Genomic DNA, 27779 nt, shown 5'->3' with positions numbered 1-27779 from the left:
CATTTGGTTTCAAACAGATTTGACTAAATAAAACTGTGCTTCTCAGACTTCTTGCAGCATTGCAATTTTAGGAAAAAAAAAAAAAAAAAAAAAGAGAAGGCAAAACGATTGGACTATTGATGATATTTCTGGGGACCTGGCTGTGTTTTGTGCAGCAGCAGCAGCAGCAGCAGCTTTACTTGGGGTAGAGCCGTGTCCATGCACACAGCCCAGCCTTTGCCTGCCACAGAGCAGATCCTGGCCTGTAAGGCAGAGCCTGAGGAGACACTGCAATCCTGGAAACTTTCATGTGCTTGTGTGCCAGGGAGGGGAGAGAGAGGGAGACCTAGAGCAAAGGCGAGTAGGGAGGAAGGCAGGGAGAGAAGGGAGCTTGCTTCAGCCACTCTGAAGGCTCTCAGAGGCAGGCTGTACGTGCAGCACTCTGGCTGGTGTGCAATTCAAAGGACAACATTCCCTGGCTTTATTCATTGAACTGCTGAAGGACAGCTATGACACCCAACTGCTGCTTCTATATGGTTTTGCTTATTGGTACCAAGGGTAAGTGTTCCTGGCTTCCTTTCTTGTTTTGGGCATTGCAAAGCAGATAGCTAATAAACTTCAGGAGTGGATTTCTTTCAAAAACCATGATATCTCAGTGTTATTTTACATTTCTTCATGTCGGTTATTTTTCAATAGAAATGAAGTGTAATGCAGTCTCTGAAGGTTACTAGCTACATGTCAGGATCAGATGGTTTTGCACTTAATGCCTTGAGAGTTGCTATTAATAGTTATGAGCTGAAATTTAAAAATGAGAAACAGCTTAAACATTGCTTAAATACTTGCTGTAAATATTTGTTGAAGGTACCTACAGAGCTGACTTAACTCAGATGCCATGAAATCCGCATTTTAGACTCAGTTCAGTAGTTTGAAGTGATATTGTGTAAGTGCTACTAGAATAGATAGCTCTCAAAGGGCAGAATGTGTTCAGGTAATAGAAATTTTTAGCATGATAGGCAGTATATCATGCAAGAGGGAGTCTGAATTCCATTTTAGTTTTCCTTCAGATGCAAATCACTTCAGTGTGGTGTGAGTTACACCGGACATACTGCTTGCTTTAGTAATGTTTTCTTCGTTTCATTTGAGTACCCTGTTTGTAAGTGCTTCTTATGACTTGGTAAATCTGTCCCTGTGAACCCCTGTGATGCTGATCTGTAGGTTGAATGTTCCTAATTATTATAATTTTCTTTAGTTAGTAATTATTAGACATTGCTTTCTATTGTCCAATGTAAATACTAAAATAGTGTTTTATTAATTGTGTAGATGTTCATATTCATATTTATTCATATTTCATATTTGCCCCTATTGTTAAAATAATAGAGGCAAAAGGTTGAATTTGTATTCCTCCTTATTGTGCAACAGCTTGTTCTCTTTCCTGCTTTAAAATTAAATCATTTTGGGTACATGTGTTCATAGAATGCTGCTTAAGATAAGATTTTTAAGGGGTATTGCCCCCACTAGGAGCTTGGGAAATAGAGCTCCATACACAGCTATTTTTCTAGTCACAAAACTCAGTTAAATCAGTGGAAAAACACTAAGCAGTTCCTGAATATTTCAGAGGAATACATAATTGCGACCTGCATGCATGAAAAAAACAGTGATATTAGTGTGTTTGGAATTAGGGATGCAACAATAATGACACAGTATCAAACCTGTGAAAAAGGTCTGGTTTCATATGCACCTGCACTTTCCATGAGCTATAATTCAATATTTAAAGTAGTACTTCCAGTTATGCAGAATAAAAGCACAACATAAGTGTTTTCAACAAATTAAACCTTTCACATTACTGTTTTCTATGCCAAAGCATTAAAACATAGAAACCTTCATAAAAAGATATGAGAATTATTTCTATAATTCATCTGTGCTATGGAGTTTATAAAATATAATGGAATATATTAAAGCACACTTCAAAATAGGATAGCAGATGAGGACTGTGATTAGGGCCTACTAGTTATGATGGCCCTTACCTTTTTAGGTATATACATCATATATAGTGTATTATTAGAAAACTACATGGCTCATCTAGGTTTGTTAGAGTGAGAAGATGTGAATTCATAAATTAAAGCACATTCATGCCTGGAGTCTCTAGCACCTGTTAAGGGTCTGTTTTGCACCAAAATTAGCTCCTCTTTAGTGTCATATCTCTGCACCTTGCTCAGTGCACAGTTCACAGCTTCACTGCCTTTTGGAACTTTAGCCAGAATGCAAATTATAACCACACCTACAAGCTGGCTGATTTCATTTGCTCAATAGGCTTCAGCTCAGCTCAAGCCTTTAGGCTAGGTGATATTAAACATTCCTGGAGTAAGTATAAAAGTCCTTAGGAATTGTTGGTTTTTCTTTCTTTTTTATTTCCGTGGGTTTTGGTTTGGTTTTTTGGGGGGGGTTTTGGGTTTTTTTAGGTTGTTTGTTGTTGTTGTTATTGTTGTTATTGGGGGGTTTTTGTGGTTTGTTTTTTTTTTTGTGGACTGCTGCAAGTCCATCTCCATTTTCTTGTAGAGGTTTTTTTGTTTAGGGTTTTGTGTGTGCTGGTATTTCTTTTTTTCCTACAAAGTCACAGATCCTTCTAATTCTTTAAAAAGTAAAATAAGGAGTATATATTGTACGAAAGCTACTCGTTTTGTTTACCTGGATCCATTCAAGCTGTGTCTCTTTATTTTTCCATTCAACAGCTAAAGTTCAATCACCTTTTTAACTCTCTCCCTTGAGATTCTTCATTATATCTTTTTTTTTTTATATATATATATATATGAAAAGCCTTTCCCTCCAAAATTTAAATAATCAAACTAATTTAAGCAGCTGAGCTCTGTATGTGCTTGCTACTGCCTGACTATCTTCCCAAGTGGAATACACTGTCCCACATGGAGGTTTCTACGAAAACAAAGCAGCATCTGTATCATGATTTTTATCAGCACAAGAGCAGTAACTATAACATGGAGATAAGTAAATTCAGACTCCAGCTGTGGAACTGGCAGCACTGGATGTGTGTCCAGAATGAACTTCTGCCTGGGTGTGTCACCTCTCTTCCAAAGCTAGCAGGTCATTTTAGCTGTGTGGCTGGGCTGGCATTGCACTGGCTACTGCTGCATCTTTTCTCTTAGCAAAAGAATCAGCTGTAATTGCTGCAACCACTGTAGTGCATAGTTCTGCCTTTAGTGTCCCTTTGATTGGCTTTCTGGGGACAAAAGCTATTTTATTCTCTTGGACCTTGGCTAAGCGACAGGATCTCAAACAATTCATTTATCAATCATTAAGCAAAACAGAAGAACATTAGTATAGAAAAATATTCAAAGTGAGTTCCAAAAGGGATTTGGCAGGCTCCTTGTGAAAAACAATTAGAACTCTTACAATTTTAACCCTTTATGCTCTGTGCCTCTACCTGATGTTTCCAATCCTACTTCTGCTGGTACCTCCACTTCTCTTAGTTTCCTCTTTCTGTTCCCCCTTCATAATTTTTTCCTTACTTTACCCTCACTTTAAAATGTCAAGGATAACCTTCCTTAAACCATCTGAATCTCTTCACTTGTTCTGGTACTTCATGCAGGTGACAGCTGTTTTGAAGGCCAAGATCTTTTATACCAAGTGCTTTCTGTCAAATGTGGGAAAAAGACAATCCTGAATTCTTCGGAAAATTGCAAGTTTATGATTGCGCTCCTGTTTACATAGTTTGCAACATGTTTTAAGATTCCTTCCAGATTCATAAATAGGAAAGTGAAATTACTTCAGCCTTTGCACAAGCTCAAATCATCATTGTGTAATAATAATATTTGGTTATTTCTTTCATTCAACTTGGGCATTAACCTATCTGGCTTTCCTGTAGTTAGAAGAACAATGTTCATCTTGTATGAATATATATATATATATGCAAAACATGAAAATCAGTATATTTGCTGAAAATCAGGGATGCAGGCTTGATTTCCTGAGGAAAATTTACTCTAATATCAGTTAGAGGGTAGTAAAAAAATTACATCATGGTAAACTGAAGCTTTGAAAATTAGATCCTGCAGCAGCTGCTTGGGCAAGTATGTTTTCATCTCTTCATTAATAGCACCAGGAACTACCCAAGTTGAAAACTCTACCTGACTTGAACCATTTGCTCTGAATTTTTATGTGCAATCTGTGGACCTTAAGCAAGAAAACAAGCAAAACTTTGCCAAAATTTTTTCTGAATATGAGGAATTGGTATTTTGCCTACATTGATCAGTTTGGATAATCTTGTATTAAGCAAAGAATTTTCTTAAACAGAACTTTTTGAAGTATCCCTCTACAATATAACTGGGCCTGAGAGATAATCCTCAGATGTGCCATCCCACCAGAGCTGATGAGGCTGCTCAAGCCTGGTTGCAGTAAAGAAAATAATCCTTTTCTAATAGATGTTACTTGTTGCTAGAGACCAGTGTGACATTCAGAGGATCTGTCACCAGTCATCTCATCATGCATTTTCTGTTGAGTACCATGACTTTGAAGCCATCAAATCAGACTTTGAAATGGCTGATGCAAGGCTGGGAGGTCCAGGAAGCCAAGAGGATTAGAAAGTCGTAATTGTTGTGTCTGAGCAACACAGGAGGTGAAAATGTATTGGGAAGGACTGAAAAGGGACAAGGAAAGCAGAGGCAAAAGGGACAGGTAGATGGGACAGTGGAACAGAGAGTTGAGAGAAAAGGGTAATGTTACTTAGAAAGGGAAAATGGAAGTCAGGAGGACTATTAGCTGGGAGAGTAGAGACTGAGGAAAGGGATGTGAAAAGGGAGCCAGCAGGGAACAGTAAATTAATTAAAGGAGAAGGACAAGGAGTTCTGGGAGAGGGGAGTGACCATCTGAAGTCAGAGAATGGTGAGATCAAAACTAGGATTCTGTACAGAAAGAAGGGGATGAGATGGTGGGAAACAGGTAGTGATCAAGAAAGGATGGGAGTGAAGCAGGTGGGGTGAAGTAAAAATGAGTCTGAGCAGAAAAAGAAGCTGTGCTTGGTAGGCTGAGCACTGTGTTACAAAGCCAGAATGAAGCCCAGGATGGTCCTGTGACTTACTGGCTTCTTTCAAAATGTCTCCTCCTCAGTAGCCTCTGATTAGAGGCTGGTGATCAGCACTGTCAGATCACTCTACCCTCTCAAAAAACAAAGGTCTGAAGAGCTAAAGGATCTGAACTAATGATGCAGCATGGTGCCCTGCTATAAAATGCTGGAGGGAAACTGATTTTCTCTTCTATTTGTTAATGTTACCTATGTCAGAGAAAGTTACTAATTTTGTAAACTCAGTGCTCAGGAATTTAGGCAAAGGACACAATATTCATATGTGCTATGTGCCCATACTGAATTTTCTTCATGTTATAACTCCACAAAACACATGCTTTGTGTCCATTAAAAGGATGAATCAAAAATTACAGTGAATTATGCTGCCTGTGTGATCCCTTCATCATTTGCTGTAGAAGATTAAGATAAAATGTGGTTGAGGTTGGGGATTAAAAAATGAAGGCCATTTCATGAAGGCAGCTGAACTCTGCTGTGGGAAACATTTTTCTTCCTTTTTCTTGTTCTAAAAGCCTTACAAATGGATAATAATTATATGGCAGATTTTCTGGGGGTTTTGGCTGGATCATCCTGTTGTGGCAGTATTCATTGCATGGCTGCCACTGACATCTGTAAAGGCTGTGCTTTAAGTAGTCTGTGAAACTGATTCTGAAAGTAAAAACCACAAATTTGTAGAAACATATGTTAGAGTCTCAGGTCCCCATCTGGGCATTAATATTATATTCTAAACTGTATCTAAATAAACTAAAGACTTAAAAGTGGGAAGTTTAATTATTGTAGCTGTATGAGGAACTGATTAGGAATTTAATATTGTAGCTTCTAAGTGGTTAAACTGTAGACTAAAGAGCAAGATGCCTGCAATGCACTAGAAGACTAATCAAAGCGTAGATAAAATGTCTTTAGTAATATCTGGAGGTGTGTTATCAGAAATGTATGAAATTTGAAGATCTTGAGTTTGAATTCAGATGTAGATTATATGTTGCACATAAAATGGCTGTGTACAAGCAAAGAAGTATTACATGTATACATATAATATGTGTAAAAGCAGAGTATTGTGCTCACTCCTTGCTGTGTCTCCCCCAGTGCTCGCAAGGGATCCAGCATGCAGCTGGCTGGTGTGATGGGGCAAGACAAATACAAGGAAGAAAGACTGATGTGAAAACAGGGATTTGAATGAGTCTAAGGAGCTGTGGCCTGTTGGGAAGATTCAGCCTTGGGAGGAGAGGCAGAGTTCATGTCAGGGGCAGAGGGGGAGCAGGCAGTGGGGGAAGAGCCCAGCAGCAGTGACACTGATCCTGAGGGATCTGTGAATGTGAGATCACTCAGCAGAGTTTATCCAGAGAGGATGTTAAATCACCCTGTCCCATATAGCACAGCTCAGCTGTGTTCCACCCTGCTGTTCTGTATCAATCCTAAGGCTTTATTTGCTCAAAATGTTTTGTCTCAGTCAAGCAATTGTTTCCTTCAGAGAAGAGCAAGTGTCAATACGGCACTGGGAGTGGGAGAGACTGTGCAGTCACTGAGGCTCAAAGATATGCACAAGTTTGTCAAAGCATGTCAAAGCAGGTGAACATTACCTCTTTCTCCTCTGCTCTGCAGAAGAAATAACTGACTTGACCTGGGCAAAGAGACTTTTCCCATCACCGACCTGATTGTCAATAATATGCTCAATGTGGGGAAAAAGGGTTGGCTGGTGGAAGTGGTATTTTTAAACTTAGAAATATATTTTTGCCAGTTTTGTTTTCAGTTTCAATTTTAAAAAACAGATAGGAATTGATCAGCTCTTCTTTGGAATAAGCTAAGAGCAGCATCCCTTAATGAAACTGCCCACATAATATTTAAAGCCAACATTTTTGTGTATGGGGAAGCATACAAATAATGAATTTTAAAGCTTCATGATTGAATGCCTTGATTAGTCTGGAGTACTTAAGAGCAACACAGTTGACAAAGACAATCTGCATTTTTAGAAGTTTTATTCAAGAAGGCCCATCTACAATAAAAATACGCTCCTGACTTCGTTTCCTGGACTCCAATTCCATGTTAAAAAACGTGTTTCAAATGTTATGTAGTCTTACCTAGAAATTATAGACTCTGGTTTTCAGACACAAATTCTTTTCTAGTAATCAAGTAACACTACAAATATATTTATCAGTCCTGCTTTTTCTTCAGTATGGATTCTGAGTGCCATGCAGAAAAAGTACTGCCACTTGCAACATTTCCAAAAGCTTATCATAAGCAGGTATTGAATAGTTGATTTTTCTACAACCTTAAGACTTAGATGTCACATGAGGTCTTTCTTTTTCTTAATATGGTTTAACAAAAATAAAACACCTGGTTCATCTTTCTGTTCTATCACTATTTGATTAAATTTTCATTTTTTTCTTTTTAAATTTTTCATTTACATCTTCACTGCTTTCTTATCATCATTTAACAAGATTGGTTTCTTGGTTTCCAGATTGGTTCCACAGAGCAGGCTGTCACTGCTGGCAATGAGAAAACAGGAACAGACACCATCCTCTTTTAAGTTAGATGATGTGACATGAAGGGAAGAGAAGGAGGAACTATAGACCACGTGGAGGTTAAATCCACAGCAATCCACGCAAAAATATTGCTTAGCCAAAGTGCATCCAGAATGGAGCCACACTTCTGCATGCTGTTTCTTATTATATTTTTTAATTTGAATATCCAAACTTCCTAATATGTGCTGCAAATGTGACATTTGTTTATGTACATTAATAAATGCAAAAAATCTGCAAGTTATATTCAATGATCTATTGCTCTTAATCTGCATGCACATTTTGATACTACCTGCAAAAGAAAAAATAAGTCAGATATCTCTGGTCATGGGGTCCAAACAGCTGAACTGTATTATCTCAGAGGTTTTTCCAACCTAAATGATTCCCCAGTTCTGTGGTTTGACCAGCTAACATTATTCATGTCAAGAAAGTCAGAAATCCTATTAACTTGAGATAATTTCTGTTTTATGCACTTAACTGGGGTGTCACAACTTTTAGTGGTGTTATGTGTACTCACATAATACAGCACACATTGGAAAACTCACAGTTTTAAAAAATGGAATCAAAGGTTAATGAGTCAGAATCCAATAATAATGCATTTATTTAAGCACATTCTGCAAACTGATTTTTCACAAAATAGTTCTGTGAGCTCTTAGAAAATAGATTTGCTAAAATATTTTCAAATTATTTTGCTTCAAAACAGAACAACAAAGGGTTCCATATTTTATAATACTTTAGAAGGGTGGAATCTCATAGGGCACAGGGCGCAGCCACATCCCAAATCTTAACTTGTAGTTCTATATTAAATTTAAATTCTTAATAGTTATAAATGGTTCTTAGTAACAAAGGTATGTGAATAAATAAAATATATCAGATAATCCTGTCTCTGGCTCACCAAGAAATAATGTATTTTCATTGTTACAAGTTGAGTGTGCTTCAGAGCTTCACTTCAAATTATGCTGGCTTAGTTCCATTGTAAGAACTATTATTGCAATCCTTTCGGGCTTTACTAAAACCACAGTAAAGGGGGGGAAAAAAGAAAAAGAGAAAAAAACCTAGATTACGTTTCATATTTCAAATACAGTGTTAGGGCTTCCAAAACACTTTTTCCTCTGTCTGGAGTCATAGAAAAAACATAACTGAGATTATTTTTTAGAGAGTTGAGATTGTGCTACTTGGGAGAAGAGGAAAAATAGTGGAATCTGAAATCGTGGCTGATATTCAGCTTGCTTAGTTCTGGTGACTCTAGGAAAATAAGAGATTAGAGAGCAAAAAAAGATGGACAAAGAAATAATGGAATCTCCCACTGCCACCCTTCAGGTTCTTTTTCTCAGAATCTTTGGTCTGGCTGCTCTCAAACCTATTTTTTATCATCAGCACTGCAAGATGCTTATTCTACCACGTTGTTGGGGTTTTGTGGGGTTCGTTTCCTTGTCACAAAAACATACTAACATTGGAAAAAATTGCATAATTTAGCTGTTTTGGGGTGGAGGTGAGAGTGCAGATACTCAACAGGAAAAAAATGGAAGACAGGCTTGCTCTTTTTGACAGAAGAAAATTTAGGCAATGGGTTATGATCCTTTAGGTTGTTTCTGCCTTAAGGACATGATACCCAGGTAATTCTTTGCTGTCCTGCTCTTTTGTAAATAATGTGTTCTCAGAATATCCTACAGTCTGAGTGTCAGCAAGTAATTCCCATGTTCACTGCCTTTCCAGTTTCACTCCTCTTTCTAGTTGCAGCTTTTTCTTAAGGCTTTCCTTTCCTTCCAAGTAATTTCTGTCTCATCTGTTGGATTTATTTTCACTTCTACACATGAACACACATGTACACAAACTTCCTCCTGTATATGACATTTTATCATGAAGTCTCTTAAATCTGCCTTTTGTTTATGGAAACTTAAGATGAATATTACAAATGTCTGTTGTTTGTTAATTTAAATAATTTAGTTTTCACTACTCAGTGTTTCTTTATTCATGGCTGACTGGATTAACTTGCTGAAAGCAGCAAGCCTGAAATGAACTTCTTTACAGTAATCTCTAACTGCTGTCCTTATGTATTGAAATTTAGAATGCTAGTTATCTAGATGAAGTGAGTGATTGTTGCTTGGGGGACACTAATTTATTGATAAACATCTGTCCTTAATCTTTTTGGCTAAAGTAACTTTTCAATTATTGAATTCATCAGATTTTTTTAAAAATAACCCACTGAGTATAAGATACAAAAATAAACGTATGATATGTAGCAAATACTGCAATACAAGAAATCTTTTTCCCTAGGATTACAAAACTTCAAGAATTCCAGGTATGAAGCTTCAGAGGTCTTCTTCCATTATTTTTTATTTCATATGTTTAAATCATTAGCTCATAAATGCTGTGTTTCAAATGAAGGGGGGAAACATTTCTTGCAACAAATTTCTTTTCTTTTGGGCCTCAAAGAACCAGGTAAAACACACTCAATAGTGGTTGTGAGAAAGAATCAATTCCTGAGAGAGGAGTTTCTTTTATTTTGAAGGCTAACTATTCCCTTCCAGGCTTTCCAGGTGGGATGGTGCTGACTAGCATAGTGTATTTAACACATTGGGATTGGTGCCATCATTTCTATTCAGTACCTAACACCACTTGAACAAAATCCTAGTGCTTCATATGGCCAGCTTTCAACTAGATATTGCTCTGCTGAGAAAAAGAAATTAGTGAAATTGAGGAGTTACACAGATGCAAGAAACACAGGGCAGAGGAAAGCTTACCTTGATGCATTTTCTATTGGAAATCATGCCGGAACATGGAGTTAGAACTTGTTTCTAAACAGAAATAATAGTTAGATATAATTTAAATCCTGTTTATCTGGGGAGAGAAAGAAAAGGGGAAGTGGAGCAATGGAAAAGTTTGGCTCTGTTTGTTAATTTGTGTCTTTGTTAGACGTTGTGCTGAACCCTTACCTCTGGGAATGCCCAACAAAATTTGGTTCAGATGGAACTTATTTTACTTCATATTGGGGTTTTTAGAAGTACTATCTCTTTCAGTTTCTCATGTGCATCAGAATCTTTTTATTCTAAGTTCTGTGCATTCAGAACAAAATGACAAATTAATAAAAGGTATAAAAGCCAAATCCTCTGGCAAGGTGCCATGTCACCAGTCTCAATTGTTCTACTCGCAATTTCTGGCCCTAGAGTGGATTTACCTGGCAATTAGACAGCAAGCATCTTCCAACCTTATAACTGGATTAATTAGACTTAATTATCTGTGGAATAACTGATAAATAGTGGCATTCTTGTGAGATTGGAGGTGATATTTTCAAAAAGATCATACAAATTTTCTGCTTTGGAAAGTGCTTCTGAAATGAAAGCATTGTGTAATCCACAACAAGATACAAAGGTACTTTATGAAATTAAAATCCAAGATAATTACCAGATTGGCATGAAACAGACACAGTATAAGCACCATTTTTGCTAAAATCCATTGCACTATGTTGTGTCTAATGGAAACAAACATAAACTTAGGTGTGTAGTTCAAGTACTACATATTCCTAGAGTGACATCTAATATAGTTTGCTAAAGACAAATGTAATGCAATAGAACTGAAAGTGTGTTTCTGATGAAAAAGCAACAGCTAAATATAAAAAAAAAATCTAATATTTTGGAAATGAATCTGTCATTCTGAATAAATAGCACTGTGTCATTTGCACCCAATCAAACCTAAAATTAAAAACACAATGCATATGCAATAGAAGATATTATAAACTTCAAGACTGGACAATTAGCAAAGCAGAGGAGAAAATTACAGAAAAGGCAGTTTGGTGATAAGAGTTTAATTGCACTCTGTGAGTATTTTGTACAGATATTTAAATCCTTTAAGCCACAGACACTTTGCCTCAAGGATTAATGCCAAAGAATCTATTGCCGCTAGACAAAGGTCTACTTTGGTATAAAAATTTTTCCGAGGTTTTACTCCAAGTGTGTATATATTAGCAGCATTAAAGTATAAGTGTATAAATTCTGTTTTGTTCATGTATGAAACTGGAATCTATTTTCACTATTCTATTTATGGACAGTTTAAAAATTAGTTTTATTGATATTTAATAATATGAGATTCCTGTTACATTTTCCCAGATATCAGTAGAAAGCTTCTCCTAAAAGAAAATTTTAGGAGAGTCTTTATAAAATTACATAATGAAAAATAAAGCATTCTCACTGGTAAAGTTATAATAAGTTAAATGAAATTATGCACAAGTTAACTTTTTATTTCTATCCTGAAGTACAATGGACTAACTTCATCCTTGTCTCAGTCATATATTATTTAAAAATCCCTTGTTTAGTAGGAAGAAGATGAAAATTCATAACAAAATCAGGAAAATTATCTAAGAATGATCTTCATCTCTTTGTTCATTTCTACATATTGTTGTAATGGTCAAATTCAGACAACAAATTATTTTTTTAAAAAACCTTTTTAAGTCATTTTATCTTCTTTTTTTCTGTTATTTGTGATTCAAATTCATTGGATCACTAGTTAGTCAGTCACTAGTCCCTTCTATTCTTTTTTAATAACTAATTAATCATCTTGTAAGTTAAAGTAATTTGTAGTTGCAAACTTTTATAACCTAATTCTGATGATTCATCTTTATGAATGAAGATAATAGGCCTGTGAGACCTGTTCTATGTTATGCTAAAAGTTTTTCAAATCCATTCCACGTGCCTTTAATATACCTTTCAGCAGAAAGGGATATTTTTTAATCAACTATCAGCTTGAAGTCTCCAAGCTAGCACAAAAATTACAGGTGAAATTGATACAAGAAGTTAGCTTATTTGGCTGATGGAATTCATGGGCCATTTTGGATTAATGACACTGGATTTCATGTTATTCAAATTCTTGAAAACACAAAAATATTATCCTGATATTATGATATGCCTTTATTTAAACCTATATGTGACACAGTTGAGACTGGTGTGACTAGTAGGTACCAAGCAATGAGTAATGTCCTTGGTTAGTTTAAGTGCTCATGACTCAGTCCCAGCAGCCCAGAACTGTTCCCTTAAGAGGGAACAGTATGGTTGTACTCACTTGTTTTAAAGAACCTACAAGTAAGTGTGTTGAGTCTGTGTTCTTACAGTGCACATGTGCCTTATTTGGTTTCTCAAACAGCACTTGTGACCCAATCACTGTATTTCAAAGAATGCACAAAACTAACAAGCCTAATGAATCAATTTAGTTGGAAGCCAAGCCATGTTGTCCTGGGAACATCTTGTTCTTGGCTTTCCCAAATGCGTTCCTTCTTTTGATTTCATTTTATGACTGCTTAAAGAGGAGCTGTCATGTTCTTTCCCCAGTGATTCTGCATCCATGAAACAGAGGGAAAAGCCTTACCATCTATACTAGACGACAACACAACTCATGTTTATTCCTTTAGAAAGGAAAGCAGAGTTAACTTAGTCTTACATTTAAAGACAAGCAGGGAGAGTTATCCACTTTCTTCTTCACCGCAAGTGTCTTGTAGCAATAAGCATCTGGAAGCAGCCAGTCTGGACAAGCTTAAAAGGTGCACGAGAGGAATTCTTGTTTTCTTTTTGAAACTTTGAGATTCTTTTGGGGGATTGCACGGGACCCTAATACACGACAGTCAGAAATATTTAATTTGCAGTATCATGAGCATGCTGCTAAGTAGAACATTTTTCTGTACTGAGACAACAAGCTTCAGAAAGAGGGTTGTTTGTGGTTTTGCTGTTCATACTGATACCAGTTCACTTATTTCTTTTCTCTTTCATCTTGAAACTTTGCAAATGTTTTAATATTTATGCTGAACACTATGAAAAAGAAATTTTCTGGTACAGCATAGCTGAAATGTGTGCAATTATCACTATGTCACGGCAAGGCAGGACACTATTTTCTCTACGAGGTATACAAGGAAGAGGCTCTTTTACTTGGTGTCTGTAAAAGCAAACCTTCTGATAAGAAAGTCTGTCACGGGTTTATCACTTTTCATCTTCTTTCAGCTGTTGAAAAAAAGACAAATAAGATACAAGAAGAGTGGTTCAATTTTTTCATAGTGGAAAATCAATCAAATATAGAAAAACCAGCAACTTTAATACTACATCACAAAGATGGAGTGATAGATCATTATCTTGGCATGGTGAACTCCAATGTTAGTAAAGTCTGTATTTGCAAAACAATAACCATAATTTTTAATTGCTGTTGTTGCAGTGCTATCTTTATCCGTTTTCCTCACATAAAAGACTGAAATTTAATTTCCTCAATCCAAAAGATAATTGTTTGAATATTATCTAACATTTTACAACAGTTTTTACTGTGTTATCTGCTCTCTACCTTTGTCAGCTTTACCAGATATTTCCTCAGAGACTTGAGGGCTTTTCCATACATAAATCTCCTGCAATCACCAGAGTCCAAATTTCTGTCTTATTTTTGTATAAACAAAGTGATGTTAACAAGTCAGTGGACAAAGACCAGTGCTTCCACTAATTTTATAACTGGGATGAAGTTGTTGAGTTTTGAAGCTGTGTTATCTCCTTTCCCAGGCAGATATTTACATGCCAGGATAATCCAACATAGCACAAAATGAGTAATGCAGAGATTCAGAATAGATATCGTCAGGGTTATAAATGAACCAAGAATTCAAAAAAATGAACATCATGAGGGACTTATTCTTTATGGCAAAGTACAGATTTCTAAAAGGCAGCACAAATTCATTAATTAGTTCAGGGATTAATAATATTTGAATAATTAATAATAATTTTTGGAACATGCTGTGAAATTCCTCTCAATGCTGCTGTGAGAAGATAAATACTTTCATTTGAAATTTAAACTGCATGGAGATCAGCCCCTTTAAGCACAAGGCTCAGATCAGTCTAAATATGTCTCTATGTGGAGAATAAAAGGCTTGACAAAATGTGAAATGTTTTAGATGGCCTGTCTGGGATGTTTTCATTTATGGTAGTTTTATCCATACTGTGTCTATCACCAGATGGTTGGTAAGTATTCAGATTGTAACAGGTATTTAAGGAAGCCTCAGCTGCCTGCTCAGCTTTTTGCTGAGAAAGGAACTTAAGACACTGAGAACTGTACGTACACTCTTTGCTGGACAGTATGCCTACATAAGATTTTTTTGCTACTTCTTTTTGGGTGAAACAAGTTAATCATAATATTCTGGATACTATCACAAAACAGCTGAGGAATTTATGAACAACATGCAAATGTGAATTCAGCCTCTGATTAGGGTGTAGCTTTATTTTTGGTACCTATATGTAAAAGTCTTAAGGAACTAATGCTCTTTGAATAATTGCATAGGTTACATACTTGTGGGTAAAAGCAAGTCAACTTTTCAAAATCATTCAGTGGTAGTTAGCTGGAATATATGACTTTCTTTCTGACAGCAAGTATAATTCTGTACATACAGAAGATATTTATCTCAGTTTTCTGCAGCTACAGCTCTTACATTTCAATTTTTCAGAGTTGTAAATGTTGTCAAGGACCAGAAGTAAGTTCTTCAGAAAAGATTTTTTTATGAATCTGAAGTACTTGATTGAATTTCAGGTGATTTGTCTTAGTCCAAGAGAAAAATGAGTGCAAAAAATCAGATGTTGTAGATGAACCTTATTTGTTAATCTGGGAAAGTTCTGTGAAAGAACTTTTGTTTTTGAAAATAACCTAGGAAAATAGGTGCATGTTTCCAAATTAGCAGTTTACTATCTGAACAAGCATCACATCACAGTTAATAAAGTTTGTAGAGAGTATTTGAAGTGTTCTAAGACAGAAATGAAATTTAAAATAAAATTTGCATTTGATTTTTAGGATTTTTTGTAATGCTATGCATCAAGTCAAATTGTAGCTCTAAGAAAGTGATACTCCTTTTTGAAAGTTCTTCAAAAATTAAATTAGCAGACACTTGCAGAAAGATACTAGGTAGGTTTAGGGAAGCTTTGAAAGTGCAGAACACTGGATAGTGTTCTGTCTGGATTATGCTTTTCTCCACTACCAATATATTGTGGACTGAACAAATTTAATTCTAGAGTAATTTTAAACCCTCTCCATAGTATGCTCTTGGAAAGAAGTTGATCACATACGACAAGAAATCTGACTTGGTATCCTGCAATCCATTACAGAAGCAATAGATCAGTCTTTTTTTTTTTTTTTGGAAAAGAATAGTGATGGCAGAATTTGTCTCTCAGGTACACTGGTGGGACTGGTAAGGCATCATGCATCTGCAATGTGGGTAATTGCAGCTGCTGCAGCACAGAGAAGTGAAGAACAGAGAACAGGCAGAGTCCTCTGCTGCCCTGGAGTCCCTCATCAGCTCCCTCTGCCTTTCCCACCAGCACTGCTTGGATGCAGTCCTGTGTTCTCTGAAGTTCCTTCCTACAAAGCACGGGCTCAGCAGAACAGCACCTGTGTGTATAAACTTCACACTGATACATTCTGACAGATTCTCCACAGATTTTGGATAAGACGAACAACTCTTCTGAAGGATTCATAATTGGTCCCTTCATGGTGTCTTACTCCATTTTCAGCAAAACTGTGCCACAGATTTGATGTTAGATGCCTTATTCTTGGATCCTTGATCCATTTACACCAAGAAATTTCTCTAAAATTAGAATATAATCAAACATATATGCATCTGACTTCGTAAAAAGGGACTTACCTATCTGGGTCTAAAATTTCAGCACAAATTAATGTCATAGAATGATTTGGGCTTGAAGGGACCCTAAAGATAATCTGGCTCCAACCACCCTTCCATGGGCAGGAATACCTATAGTTAATCTTGTGTATTGTTATCATAAATAGCAAAACAATCCTTTAAAGTAATGGCTTTAGGTCATTTGTCTTGTACAATTTACATTTTGATCTTATTCTGAGGATGAATAGGGAGGGATTACCTGTTTGCTTTATATCAAAGAAAATTTTAGTTAACTAACAATGTATTTTTGTCAAGTTTAACATGTACTTCATATACTATTTGCAATTTCATGTCAAATTAATTAATACATTTTTCTTGCTTGATATTCACATTCAAATGTAAATGAGTACTTACTAAAACATAATATCAAATGCCTTTAAACGCATCATAAAATAAACATATTTTTTCTGGTCCTATTTAGTCATCTGTGACTCTTTGGAAGACCATGTTTCTGGAGCTGGCACCAGGTGCCCCGTGGGCTACTTTCCATGTGGCAATATCACAAAGTGTTTGCCCCAGCAGCTGCACTGCAATGGTGAGGATAACTGCGGGAATCGGGCTGACGAGGACAACTGTGGTATGTGGCTGAAACTTTTCTTTGTGTCTAGCACCTGTAGTCAGTGAAACCCAGGCAGTGCTCACACCAAAGAGGAGGCTGTGCAGTGTCAGGAATGGGAAAGTTATGTGCTTTTCAGAGGATGCAGCAGGTCTGCTTTAGCTAATAAAGCCACCCAGCAAACCTTTTGCTGGAGAAAGAAGAATGGGCCACATTTTTCTTTGTATATGGAGTCAGTTATCAGTATTCAATTTCTTCCCTGCTTTGAAATTCCTTGTACATGCCATTTTGATGTCTACAAATGAATGTATGTGACCTATCAAAGACTTGCTGAGGAGAGATAGATGTATGCTCCAACAGATTTTATGAAAAGCTTAATGTGACTTAATGGGAGAAACATATTTTAGAAGAATTTTAAAGGTTTTACAGAAATTATTTATGCCCTAATTTTGGAGAAACATGCATCTGTGAGTGTGCTGTGTGAGCTGTGTTACCAGCAGACTTTGGTGGTTGAAAATGTAAAAATCCCAGGCATACACATAGTCAAGTCACTTGTGGATGCTGTTTTGATCCTTGTCACTCCTAACCCCACTATATCATAGTCGTGATCTTAGCTTGGCTCATAGGCCTTGGCTTTACCTCTACTGCAAACCAGGTAGGGCCAAGGCTTTCTGCTGATTTGTGACCATGGCTCTGGCACAGCTTTTATCTATGCTGAGTAGCATCTTTCATGCTGTGTTTGGACACAGCTGAAAGGTGGCACAGACCTGGGATAGTTTGGAAAGGGGCCCCTATGTTCTGTGATGAGAGAACTTCACTATTTGGTTGTGAACTAAGAGCACAGGGAGAGAAAATCGACCCTAGCACATTTTATTTACTGCTGTTGTCACCTTACTTATAGCCTGGATATTTTCAGAGGTGCTCTTCAGATCTGGTGATCCATGGCAGATGGGGGAAGTAAGCTTCCTATTCCTTAGTGGTTTTCCTGCAGCCATGGAGAACAGCCAGGTGCACTGTCCCCTGCCTCCAGCTCCCCAGAGCCAAGCAGCTGAATTGTTTGTCTGTCCCAGACAGGCACATCACCATCAGATATACGTGGGAGGAGTGGGAAGAATTAAAATATTAGGTGAAAATTCCATGCTGTGTGTACCGAAAGAAATTTTCTGAAAGGATTTTCAAACAAAATATGGTAAAGGTATTTTTTCACCAGCATTCTCAGCAAAGTCAATGAGGTTTTGAAAGTAGTTGTTCTCACTGCATGTGAAGCTGATTAGTGTACCTATGTGAAGTACCTTATTGTTATACCTATGCAATTTCAGTGTTTACTCCATATGAAAGTGGTTTTAAATTCTAATCCCATATAACAGACCTGCACCATTTTGTAGTTTTTTCACCATTTGCTGTTGCTATAAAGCTATAAACCTACTTTCTGTTTTAAATAATCAAAATCCTGAACAAAAATGGCTTGCTCTGCTTTTCCTGTAGCTATCCTGACCTATAGTAATAGAAATTGCCAATGATGATGCCCTTTCATGCTTAAGAAGTCCAAGGACAATAAACAATTGCTTTACCCATATTTGATTTCTGTATAATACCACAAAGTCTGCACACAAGGACTTGGTGAAAGATACAGTTGAATATGATGCTAGTTAGGATATAACCAGTTTTGTAATGGGAGGTACAAAGGAGTATAGGATCATAGAATTGTTTAGGTAGGAAAAGAAATTTAAGATCATTGATACCATTAATCAAAGAGCTCTTTGCGTCTCATCTTATTAGTAGCACAGAACAGAAGTATTCTTGGATTATGAATAACCACTTTCAAAAATTCAATTAGAAGGAATATGGGTTGTCAGTGAGCAGGGAGAGTACTGCAAGAAGTGATTTAATACTGAACCCTGAAGCAATGAATAACAAAGTCCCTAGTAGTGCCTTAGTGTTCTTCTACAGAAATGAACATACAAGACATTTTAGCTGTGACATTGAATCCTCTTCTTTCTATTGTAATTCGAGAATGAGTTAGCCTTGAATTTTGAAAACCTAAATTACAAAAATCATATTCATTGTCATTGTATTGATGTTCTGGGTAAAACTATGCTACCGGGAAAAACTATGCTCCTGGTGTTTTTCTCATATCTTGACCCCCTCTTCTCATTTAGAAATACATTAGTGTAATATTTAGCAGTAATGTTTTCTCAAAAATCGGTATTGCAGTCATACTTTGACATGGAATGCCCTGATCAGATTTTCTGTAATGACTCCACATCTAGTAAGTGGGGAGATCTTTGTGGGGTAACTTTATTTTTTATTATTCATCTTGCTTAAAAGAAAAGAGGCCTCAGTGATTAGTTCCTGAGACAGAGAAACTATCTGTCTTTTTTCTTCCCCCTTCTATTCCTGGGGCCACTTCAGTATGCCTGCCTCATGCCAGCAGTTATATCTGGCTCCTTCTCCCCTTCTTTTTTTATTTTTTTAATTTACAACTAGTTTTCAGTTGAAAGCATTGTTCATGGTTACAGAAAAGAAATTTAAAATGAAATTATTGCAGTGTAGTAATTTTTTCATTCAGCGTCATAGAAGTTTAAATCTTATCCACAAGGTATTCTAATTAAATAGCACAACTTTTGTATTCCTGAACACATTTGCATCAATTTGAGGAACTTTAAGGTGATCAGTCTGCAGGATTCAACCCAACTAGTGTGAGAGGGGGGGAAAAAAAAAATCTATGTAGACCCTCAAAGTAGTTCAAAAACACCTTTTTTTTCTTTTTAGTGCATGTATTTCAAACAAAGCTAGGTAAACCCACTGTTTCACTAACAGCTGTACACCATGGAAACACAAATCAAAATATGTCATTAGATGTTTCACTCCAACAATCTTGTAGTAGTGCCTTTCTTCTTTTAATGACCAAATTTGTCTCATTCCCCACTTCATTTCTATAATGAAATAATAGTTGTAATCTTTTTAAGATTGTATTTGTAAGAAATTATTGTAAGAAATTGTTGTGGTCGCTGAGACTATTTGCAGTATTAATCCTGTTTCAGGCACTGTGTGCCTGGTAAAAGCAAAGCATGATTATGAATATTTCAAATATAACCAAATCCTCACTGAGTGATGTGTCTTCAAATATGCTGTAATCACTGCTCCTATCCAGCCTAGGCACACAAAGATTGGCTTTGTGGTGCCATCTTCAATTCTGCTTCCTCTTTCAGTACCACCCTCCTCTCCACAACCAAATTATAACCATAAAAATAAGGTTCAGAGTAGTGAAGATCTCAAAGTAGGATCATAGGCAGACTTGGGAACAGACTCAGAATGCTGTTAGTGCTTAACCTCAGGGTGTGGGTATCCCACTTGACAGCTCAGCTTCACCATTTCTTCCACTTCTGTAAAAGAGTGAATTATAGCTGGTATTTCACAGTAGAGTGAAGCCACTCATCTTTGAAAACTCGTGCCTTTGTCACCTAGTTTGCTTTCCAAAATCAATATAATACTGTGTGTGATACCCTGATGGAAAAGAGCTTGAGGCAATGTAGTAAACTGTAATAAGAGGAGGCAGCTGCAATTTATTCTACCTGCAGTGATGGGAGACTCAGCTTGAACTATAGCCAGATAACCATAAATGTGCATGGAAAATGCAATCTTACCTTTTGAACTTGAAAACGTAGTCCTCCAAGAGGATGCAGGTATCTCCGCAAATCTCTCATGAAAATAATATTTTTAAATAAAAATAATATAAAGTTTTGTAAATTGTCAGAAAGCTTATGGTTTTGAGGCATTTCCTATTTTAAACTTGAGAGAACACTATATTTTACTCTGCTGTTCTGTTCCATGCTCATCCTTGCTGAAGCACCGAGCTCTTAATTAGGCTGAGGGCATTGTGAAGCAATTTAGCCTCTATCATGTTTCACTTGGATTTATTTTTGTATCTATTTGCAAAATTCAAAATGTGTGGGGAAATAAGATAAAGCAATTTCAGCATCCTTCTGTGCCCAAGATTGTTTAAAGATCAACTTGGCAAAGCACAGCAAGTTTGATGCTATTTTGTTTGATGCTATGTTTGATTTCAAACATAACGGCTTTGATCTGATTTTCCAGGGAAGAGCTTTTCCCATTTATTTACAGCTGTAAGATTTGATTCTGTTGCCACTTGGCATTTATAGATGGGAGGTTAGGGCATTTGTTTACTTGATTGCTTTTTAAATGTGAGCAAGGATAAATAGGCACAATCACAAATTCTGCTTGCCTAATGCCATGGCAGTATTGACATGGGAATTGTTCCTAAATTAAGTAACAAATATTTCTCACATTGCAGACATTACTGCTGCAATATGACTGCTAATGCAGTCTAAACAATCTCTTGGCAAACTCTTTGATGTCCAGTGGCATACCAAATGTGCTAGGTATGCATTCCCAAGTACAATATCATAGAAAGAAGAGTTTTGAGATCTCTGCCTTCACAGTGATGTTAATTGATCAAACAGAAACAAAACTAACAACAGTTGATAAAAACAGCAGTTGATCAAGCAAAACAAAAATGATAAAACAACAACAACATTTATGATGTAGATTTTCACTGAGCCTACATGTGTTTTCTCATGACAAGGTGTGTTTCTTTAGATGAGCAAATCTTGACAGGAAATACTGGAAAAAAAATTGAAAAGTTAATCACAACATAAATGTACTCTATGCATTTGGAAGAAGGCAGTTAAAACTGTCAGTAAAGATCCATGGGTTTTTTTGTTTTCAAAATATCTAGAATAGCTTTAGACACATACAAAAAAATTTATTTCATATGCTCCTAATCAAATATTTAAGTTTTAAATCTTATAATCTTACTTTTTTTTTTTTTTTTTTTACTTCTCTGATATGCCTTCTACTTAGAGTGCTGAATAGACAAGTTTTTGTCCTAGATAAGGGTCAACTTTCTCTGACTAAAATTATCCTACTATTGCATTCATAAAGGCCCAGTGTTCTCAGTCAAACAACTTTTATGTAATTATCTCTGCTGGATACAACACTGGGTCAGTTGCCGTTTTGTAGTCATAACATACTAATTGAAAATTGCTGCAAAAATTCTTAATCCAGCTAAATTTTGAACCACTGAGAGACTGAATAGGTCCGTCTGATTTTCTAAGACATTTGTTGCAATAGTTTTCCTCATATTCCATACATTCTGCTGGGTCATCAGCACAGTTTGGTCACCAAAACTGTAAATTAGCTGTGCTGTTAAGATGATGCCAGTTTTTTGGGAGAAGCTTCTCAGTAAATTGCAGTAAGCTTGCATCTAATTTCTTGTTTCAAAACCACCCCTCAACTGCCAAATTTAGTTTGGGAAAAATATAGAAACCTAATCAGATCTCAAAAGGTAATGGGCTTTTCTCTGGATCTTACATTCCATCTGGCCAATTTGAAAACATATTTTATATGTCTGAAAGGCTGAGATTAATCCCTATTGCTCTGTCACTAATGTAACTAATGCTATGTGGCAGCATCCTGTAGCTACAGGTTCTGAAAATCCCTTGTATGTAAAATACGGGTGCACTCATTCCTTTACAAATAATCCTGCTTTCAGATTTAAAAGTATTTCCTAACTTCCATTAGGGTTTAACAGCAAACAAACATGTAGTCAAAATCTATACAGTTACTGGATTTGTTATGTTCTGTTGCAATTTAAAACCCAAACAGTACGACTGATGTGTATCTTCAGTCACACCACCTGGCTTATGGAGCAAAGCCAGGCCCAGTGAGAGCTGACCTGGACTCAGTCCACCAGAATCAACAGAGAGACTCCCACTGTCTTCAGTGAGTAGAGAATCATAACTTACCTAAGTTAGGAAACTAATAAAAATCTCAAGAGTTTCAAAAACCCAATGTTTGTTACACACGTACTAGCCTTCCTCAATTAATCTGGAAAAGACTGGAAGCATTGTGCTAGGTTTCTTTTTTCTTTAAATGAAGAAATACAGGTTGTGCAACCTGCCACAGAAACATCAGATATACAGTGTCTTCCCATGCAGTCTTTGATACATAAATTTCATCAATAAATGCCTCAATCCTTTTTATCTCAAACTTAATTGGTTGAGGGAGTACAGTTTATTATTCACTTAAAATTATTATATCACACTACTGAATAGCTCTTAATGCTCCATCTCAGAACTTATTATTATAGGCTCTTCATTTATTACTAATAAATCTCTAGAGGTAGTCTTTATGTGCAAGAAACACAGGTATAGTGCCTACTTAGAATAAAAAGCTTTTTAACATAAGAATTGTAAAAAATGCAATCACCAGAATTCTTATTTTTCAAAACAAAAATCACACACACTGGCCCTAACCCCTTGCACCTCTGCAAACCAGACTCTTTTGCCACGAATGGGACATTAAAACCAGCAACTATTGCTACACATTTGACAACCCTTTACATACAGAAAATAATAATAAAATGGATAATGGAAGAAAAAATGTTCTAGTGTTTAATTCTGTCCTTTTTGGTAAGCAGTATCTTTAATTATGTAGAGTTAAAGGAAGAACAATGTAGCCTGAGGTATTTTGAGAGCACAAGTTTCCTCAGTGTTTAAAAATTTGGCTTCTGGACAATTTTCTGATAGTTCTGTAAAACTGTTTTTTTGGCAGCTAGGCAATGGTTGCAGTGTGTCTGCATTTGTTTTTTAATCACAGTGTCATAGCCACATTTTTCCAGTCTAGTGAAGCAAGAACAGGCATGCAGATTTAATTTGTTTCTGACTCCAGAGTAGTTTTCGCTGGCTAAATGTATTTACTATTGTGTTGCTCTCAGCCCTAAGAGTTCTCTGAACAAAAAGAGCATTCAACTCTCCAGTTGTAAATTCACTTACAGAAGTTCATCACACACAGAGGTTTCCTAAAGAACTGGGGCAGGGAGAGGCTGTTTGAAGTCTTGCACCTATTTGCCTCTAAAAACACACACCTCATCTGTTACCATGTGCCACACAGTCACCAGGTGACTGGTTTGCCTTACTAAATAACTTACAAAAGACCAGCTCTTTTTCTAAAAGGGGCTAATAAAAATTCAACAGGATAAATGTAGTAACAGCCTGTATAATGTAATGCTGGTTTCTTTGAAGGTCTAAAATTTTACACAGAATTATTGCAGTTCTGTAGGTTCATTAAATTATCTCCTAGATTTCCATAGCAGACATCTAAATTTCTATTGGGTATTTCAAAATATCTGTACAAAAAATATATGTCTTAATATTACAAGATTGCTCATAGGCGATGAGAAATTTCATTTTTGTCTCAGCACATTGCAGAAAACCTTGATGTTTTTATATTTCAAATTAATACCAGTAATGAATAATGTAATAGTTGGTCTTATGTTTTCCTGGCATGGCATTTTTCCCATCACACTTAAAATACAAGATTTGAATGTATGAGGTGCTATTCAGTTTTGAGACTTAGATAGCAAATTCTGTTTGTGAAGCATAAAGTAAATATTTGACAGCCAATAATATACTCAAAAGGTATCAAATACCTGGGAAAAGATAGGATTTTCTAGTTACACATGGAAATTTTTCATATATCGCCAAATTTTATTGTCACTGCCATCAATCCACAATATATGGCGTTGTAATAATAAGGTTTATTCTGATGTGAAAATATAAGCACATAGAATAGTTTTGCTGAAATTATGAGGTCTTTTAATCCATTTTACTACTGTGATTTTTAAATATGGTTGGTAACTAAGAGGAATTTGCATTTCACTAGAATTACTTCTCTCCTGGCCTTCGCTATAGTGGCTTACTGCCAAAGGGACTTTCAAGCAACTAAAGGTTCTGTAGATGTATCCGTGCTGTTAGATTATTTTAACTTTAAAAATTGAACATACTTGAAGGAAAATAGAATAGAAATCGGAATACTGTATATAGATTAAGAGTATTATTGTAAAATTAAAAAACCTTATGCACACATTTCACAGGAATAAAGATGCAACATGAAGAAAAAGCTTATCTTTTGGAAATTTTGCCTGTTTTCTCAAAAGTAGAAGTAGCTTAATTAAGTCGCTTTAAAATCAAAAATAAACTTGTATAAGTATGTAATCTAGTTCATCCAGAGAACTGTAAACCTTATGTCAATTGATTTGTTTCCTGTCTGGTTTACTGTGACTGCATTGTCACATATGAGCAGACAAGTTGCATTTGATTTCAATAATCAGCAGATACAGGACACAGTGTATGTGCAGTGACACACAGATTGGTGTGGGGTAAATTGTCTTTGAATTGATTGATAAGGTATCCAGCTCTTTAAACTGAGAGTGAAATTGCCTCCCAGTTTTTGCCTCTCCAGGCACTGCAGCCCTCAGTTTTGTAAAATCTCTGTGTGGTTTTGGTCTTGCTGTAAGTTATGAGGCTGTATCAGGATGCCTCAAGACTGTGGAAAAGGGCAATTATATTCCTTCATCTGTAAATATTTTTAAAGGAAATGCTTCTTGTCTGGAGGTGTCTTGGTTTAGGGCAAAATCTGGGAGGAATTTGGAAGGACACAGGTTTTCCTTGTACCAAAAGATACTTTTGTGAAAAGCCTGAAGTCATTCCTTACAGAAAGCGAAAGTTTATTTGAAGGACTGACAAAAAGAAATGTGTCCATGGGTTATAACCACCAACAGCAAAGGCAAAATCAAAGGGTGATACAGTGTCTCTTTAGAATGCTTATGCATTTAAGTGATAGTGTTTCTCTGTGTAATAACCCATGAAGATGTGGCTGAGAGAAGAAGGAAGTCATATAGACAGCATCCTCATCAGAAGCTCCATACTATGCAAGAAATATGTCTTTAACTAACAGTAGATGATACTTTCTTGAATCTGTCACTGAAATGATTACTCAAATCTGTTGTCAGGATTAACATACTCTTTCTTATTCTCATTAGAAGTGGTAATTGGAAACTTTCAGCAAGAAAGAGCATATTCATCTGTAGTCAGATAAATCCAGTTTGCCACCACTCTTTTCCACTTGCCCCATGTAGAGGAAGATTGGATAATGCCTTGTTTTACAGATATCTTTTTTTTTTAACAGAATCACAGCCAACAAAATCTACTTTAGAACTGGCTCAGGATAAAAGTAATTGCTCATCTGAGCTGTACTTCCCCAAATGATAGATTTGGGATTTCAAGACTGGTACTATTTCCAGTCATTTCTTAGAGTGTTTGGAGACCTTTACCTTGAAAGCAGTTAACAAGTCACAAACCTTCATATAAACTTTAAACGACCAGAAAGTGATTTAAAGTTCTGCCACTGAGTGTTTCACCAAATGGTCATACTAAATATAGTTATTTCCACAATGCATTCTTTCAGGATTTGACAAAACAATTTGGGTAAAATAGAGACTGTCCCATTCTTGGGCATAAAGTTTGGCCCAAAGCATATGTTTCTGGAGGTCAAAAGATGCTTAATAACTTGTTTTATTATATTCAGATATGCATTTTTTTATCTCTAGTTGAAAACATGCCATGAGAAAAGCCCATTATTTAAAATGAACTTACTGGAGACACCAAACAGAAAGAATTATTCCAGTACAAAATAATCCATCTTCTCTGTGAATTTTTCCCCTTCTTTTTTACAGCCTCCAAAAATACACAGCTGCTTCTAGACTTCTTCAAAAATGCTGAGGAGCTTCTCCTTTGTAGCAAACTACTTCATCATTCCTGTTAGAGTGGGAGACACTTCTCATCCTTTTTCTCAGCAGATGTGAAATGCACAGATGGTCACCTCTTGTACATGCTTTGTCACATGACAAAGCATATTAAAAATACAAAAACATGGAATAAAATCTCATATATCTATTAGTGTCACAACCAGGGAAATGCAGAAAAATTATATTTTATATGTTCACTGGCTTACAGGAGGATAAGAATTTATGGCTCTTAACTGTATATTCAGAATTTACAAACAAGTGGTTAGTTGTCCAAAACTTTCTGTGAACATAACTATGAATTAGAAAACCCAAGAGTATTTTCATACTATACTCCTGACTGCAAAACATTCATTTGGAATGATTAATACTTCAAGAATAATCTAATTTTAAACCCACTTTCCAAGTTTCTGTTTAAAAATCTTACCTTCTCCCAGTATGTTGAATTCCCACTTATTGCTGAGTTCAGTCATACAAATGAAAGTCAATGGACGTGCTTCAGTTAAATATTTGGGAATAGTGATGAAGAAAACCTCATTATGGTCCCATCCACAGGGCAGTAGGCTCTTAAGGCACTTGCCACTTGACAAAGAATATGTTCTCATCACTTCATCAATTACAGATTCCATGCTGTAGGCAGTCCTAAAACTGAGCTTCTTTTGAGCATTTAAAAGAGGCAGGAGAAGGTTTGCCAATACCTTTAATTTTGTCAAACACGCATTAGGCTGCTTCTGAATAGTAGCTTAATGATCTAGAATGGCAAAACTCCTAATGGATCAGAACATGCAAGCTGCTCTTGAGGAAGTTAGTAAAATGATCTTAAATGTCTTATCAGGTCTTTTCCCTCACCAGAGCAATTCCTGAAGACAGGGACTTATGTTTGCTTTGAATCTTTCATTTTTTCAATTTATGCATAACAAAAAGTAACTAGATGAGGGGTAGTTTGCCTGAAGCTACTTAATCTTTCAAAATATCATTAATTGGTACATACAACACTCAGGTTAGACAGTAAAGAGGCAAACATGTCTCAAAAACAGCTTTATCTGTAGTCAGGTGTCAGGAGATGCTTTCAAGGTCCTTCCCCTGCCTGTCTGGGAAAACAACAACTGAGACGTAATGTGACATGAAAAATGAGAAGCCATTTCAGAATGGGAAAAGTTGCAAATAAGTATATATTTTTTATTTCTCCCTGCCTATTTTGAAGCCAATATATATAGTAATAATGCTTAGTTAAATATAAAGATATATAGAGAAATGTCCGTGAGGAATTGTATTTAAGTATAACTAAACCATTA

The 27779-nt window shown here is 36.1% G+C and overlaps 1 protein-coding gene across 3 annotated transcripts in view; it reads left to right on the top strand.

Moving 5' to 3' along the window:
- Nucleotides 1–311: 311 nt before the first annotated feature.
- Nucleotides 312–27779, top strand: part of RXFP1 (relaxin family peptide receptor 1) — a 46748-nt gene continuing 19280 nt past the window's right edge. Inside the window, exons 1-2 of one of the 3 annotated variants that reach the window (XM_079307046.1) lie at nucleotides 312–537; nucleotides 16683–16838. In XM_079307046.1, coding sequence (XP_079163172.1) covers nucleotides 489–537; nucleotides 16683–16838 — 205 coding nt within the window. In that variant the 5' untranslated portion in view covers nucleotides 312–488. The remainder of the gene's footprint in view (nucleotides 538–16682; nucleotides 16839–27779) is intronic. The other 2 variants (XM_079307048.1, XM_079307047.1) reach the window with 2 other exon arrangements.

This window comes from Erithacus rubecula, assembly GCF_903797595.1.
Source record: "Erithacus rubecula genome assembly, chromosome: 5".
Taxonomy (NCBI): Eukaryota; Metazoa; Chordata; class Aves; order Passeriformes; family Muscicapidae; genus Erithacus; species Erithacus rubecula.
Note: the sequence above shows the minus strand (reverse complement) of the source record. Positions and strands in the feature narration are given on the sequence as shown.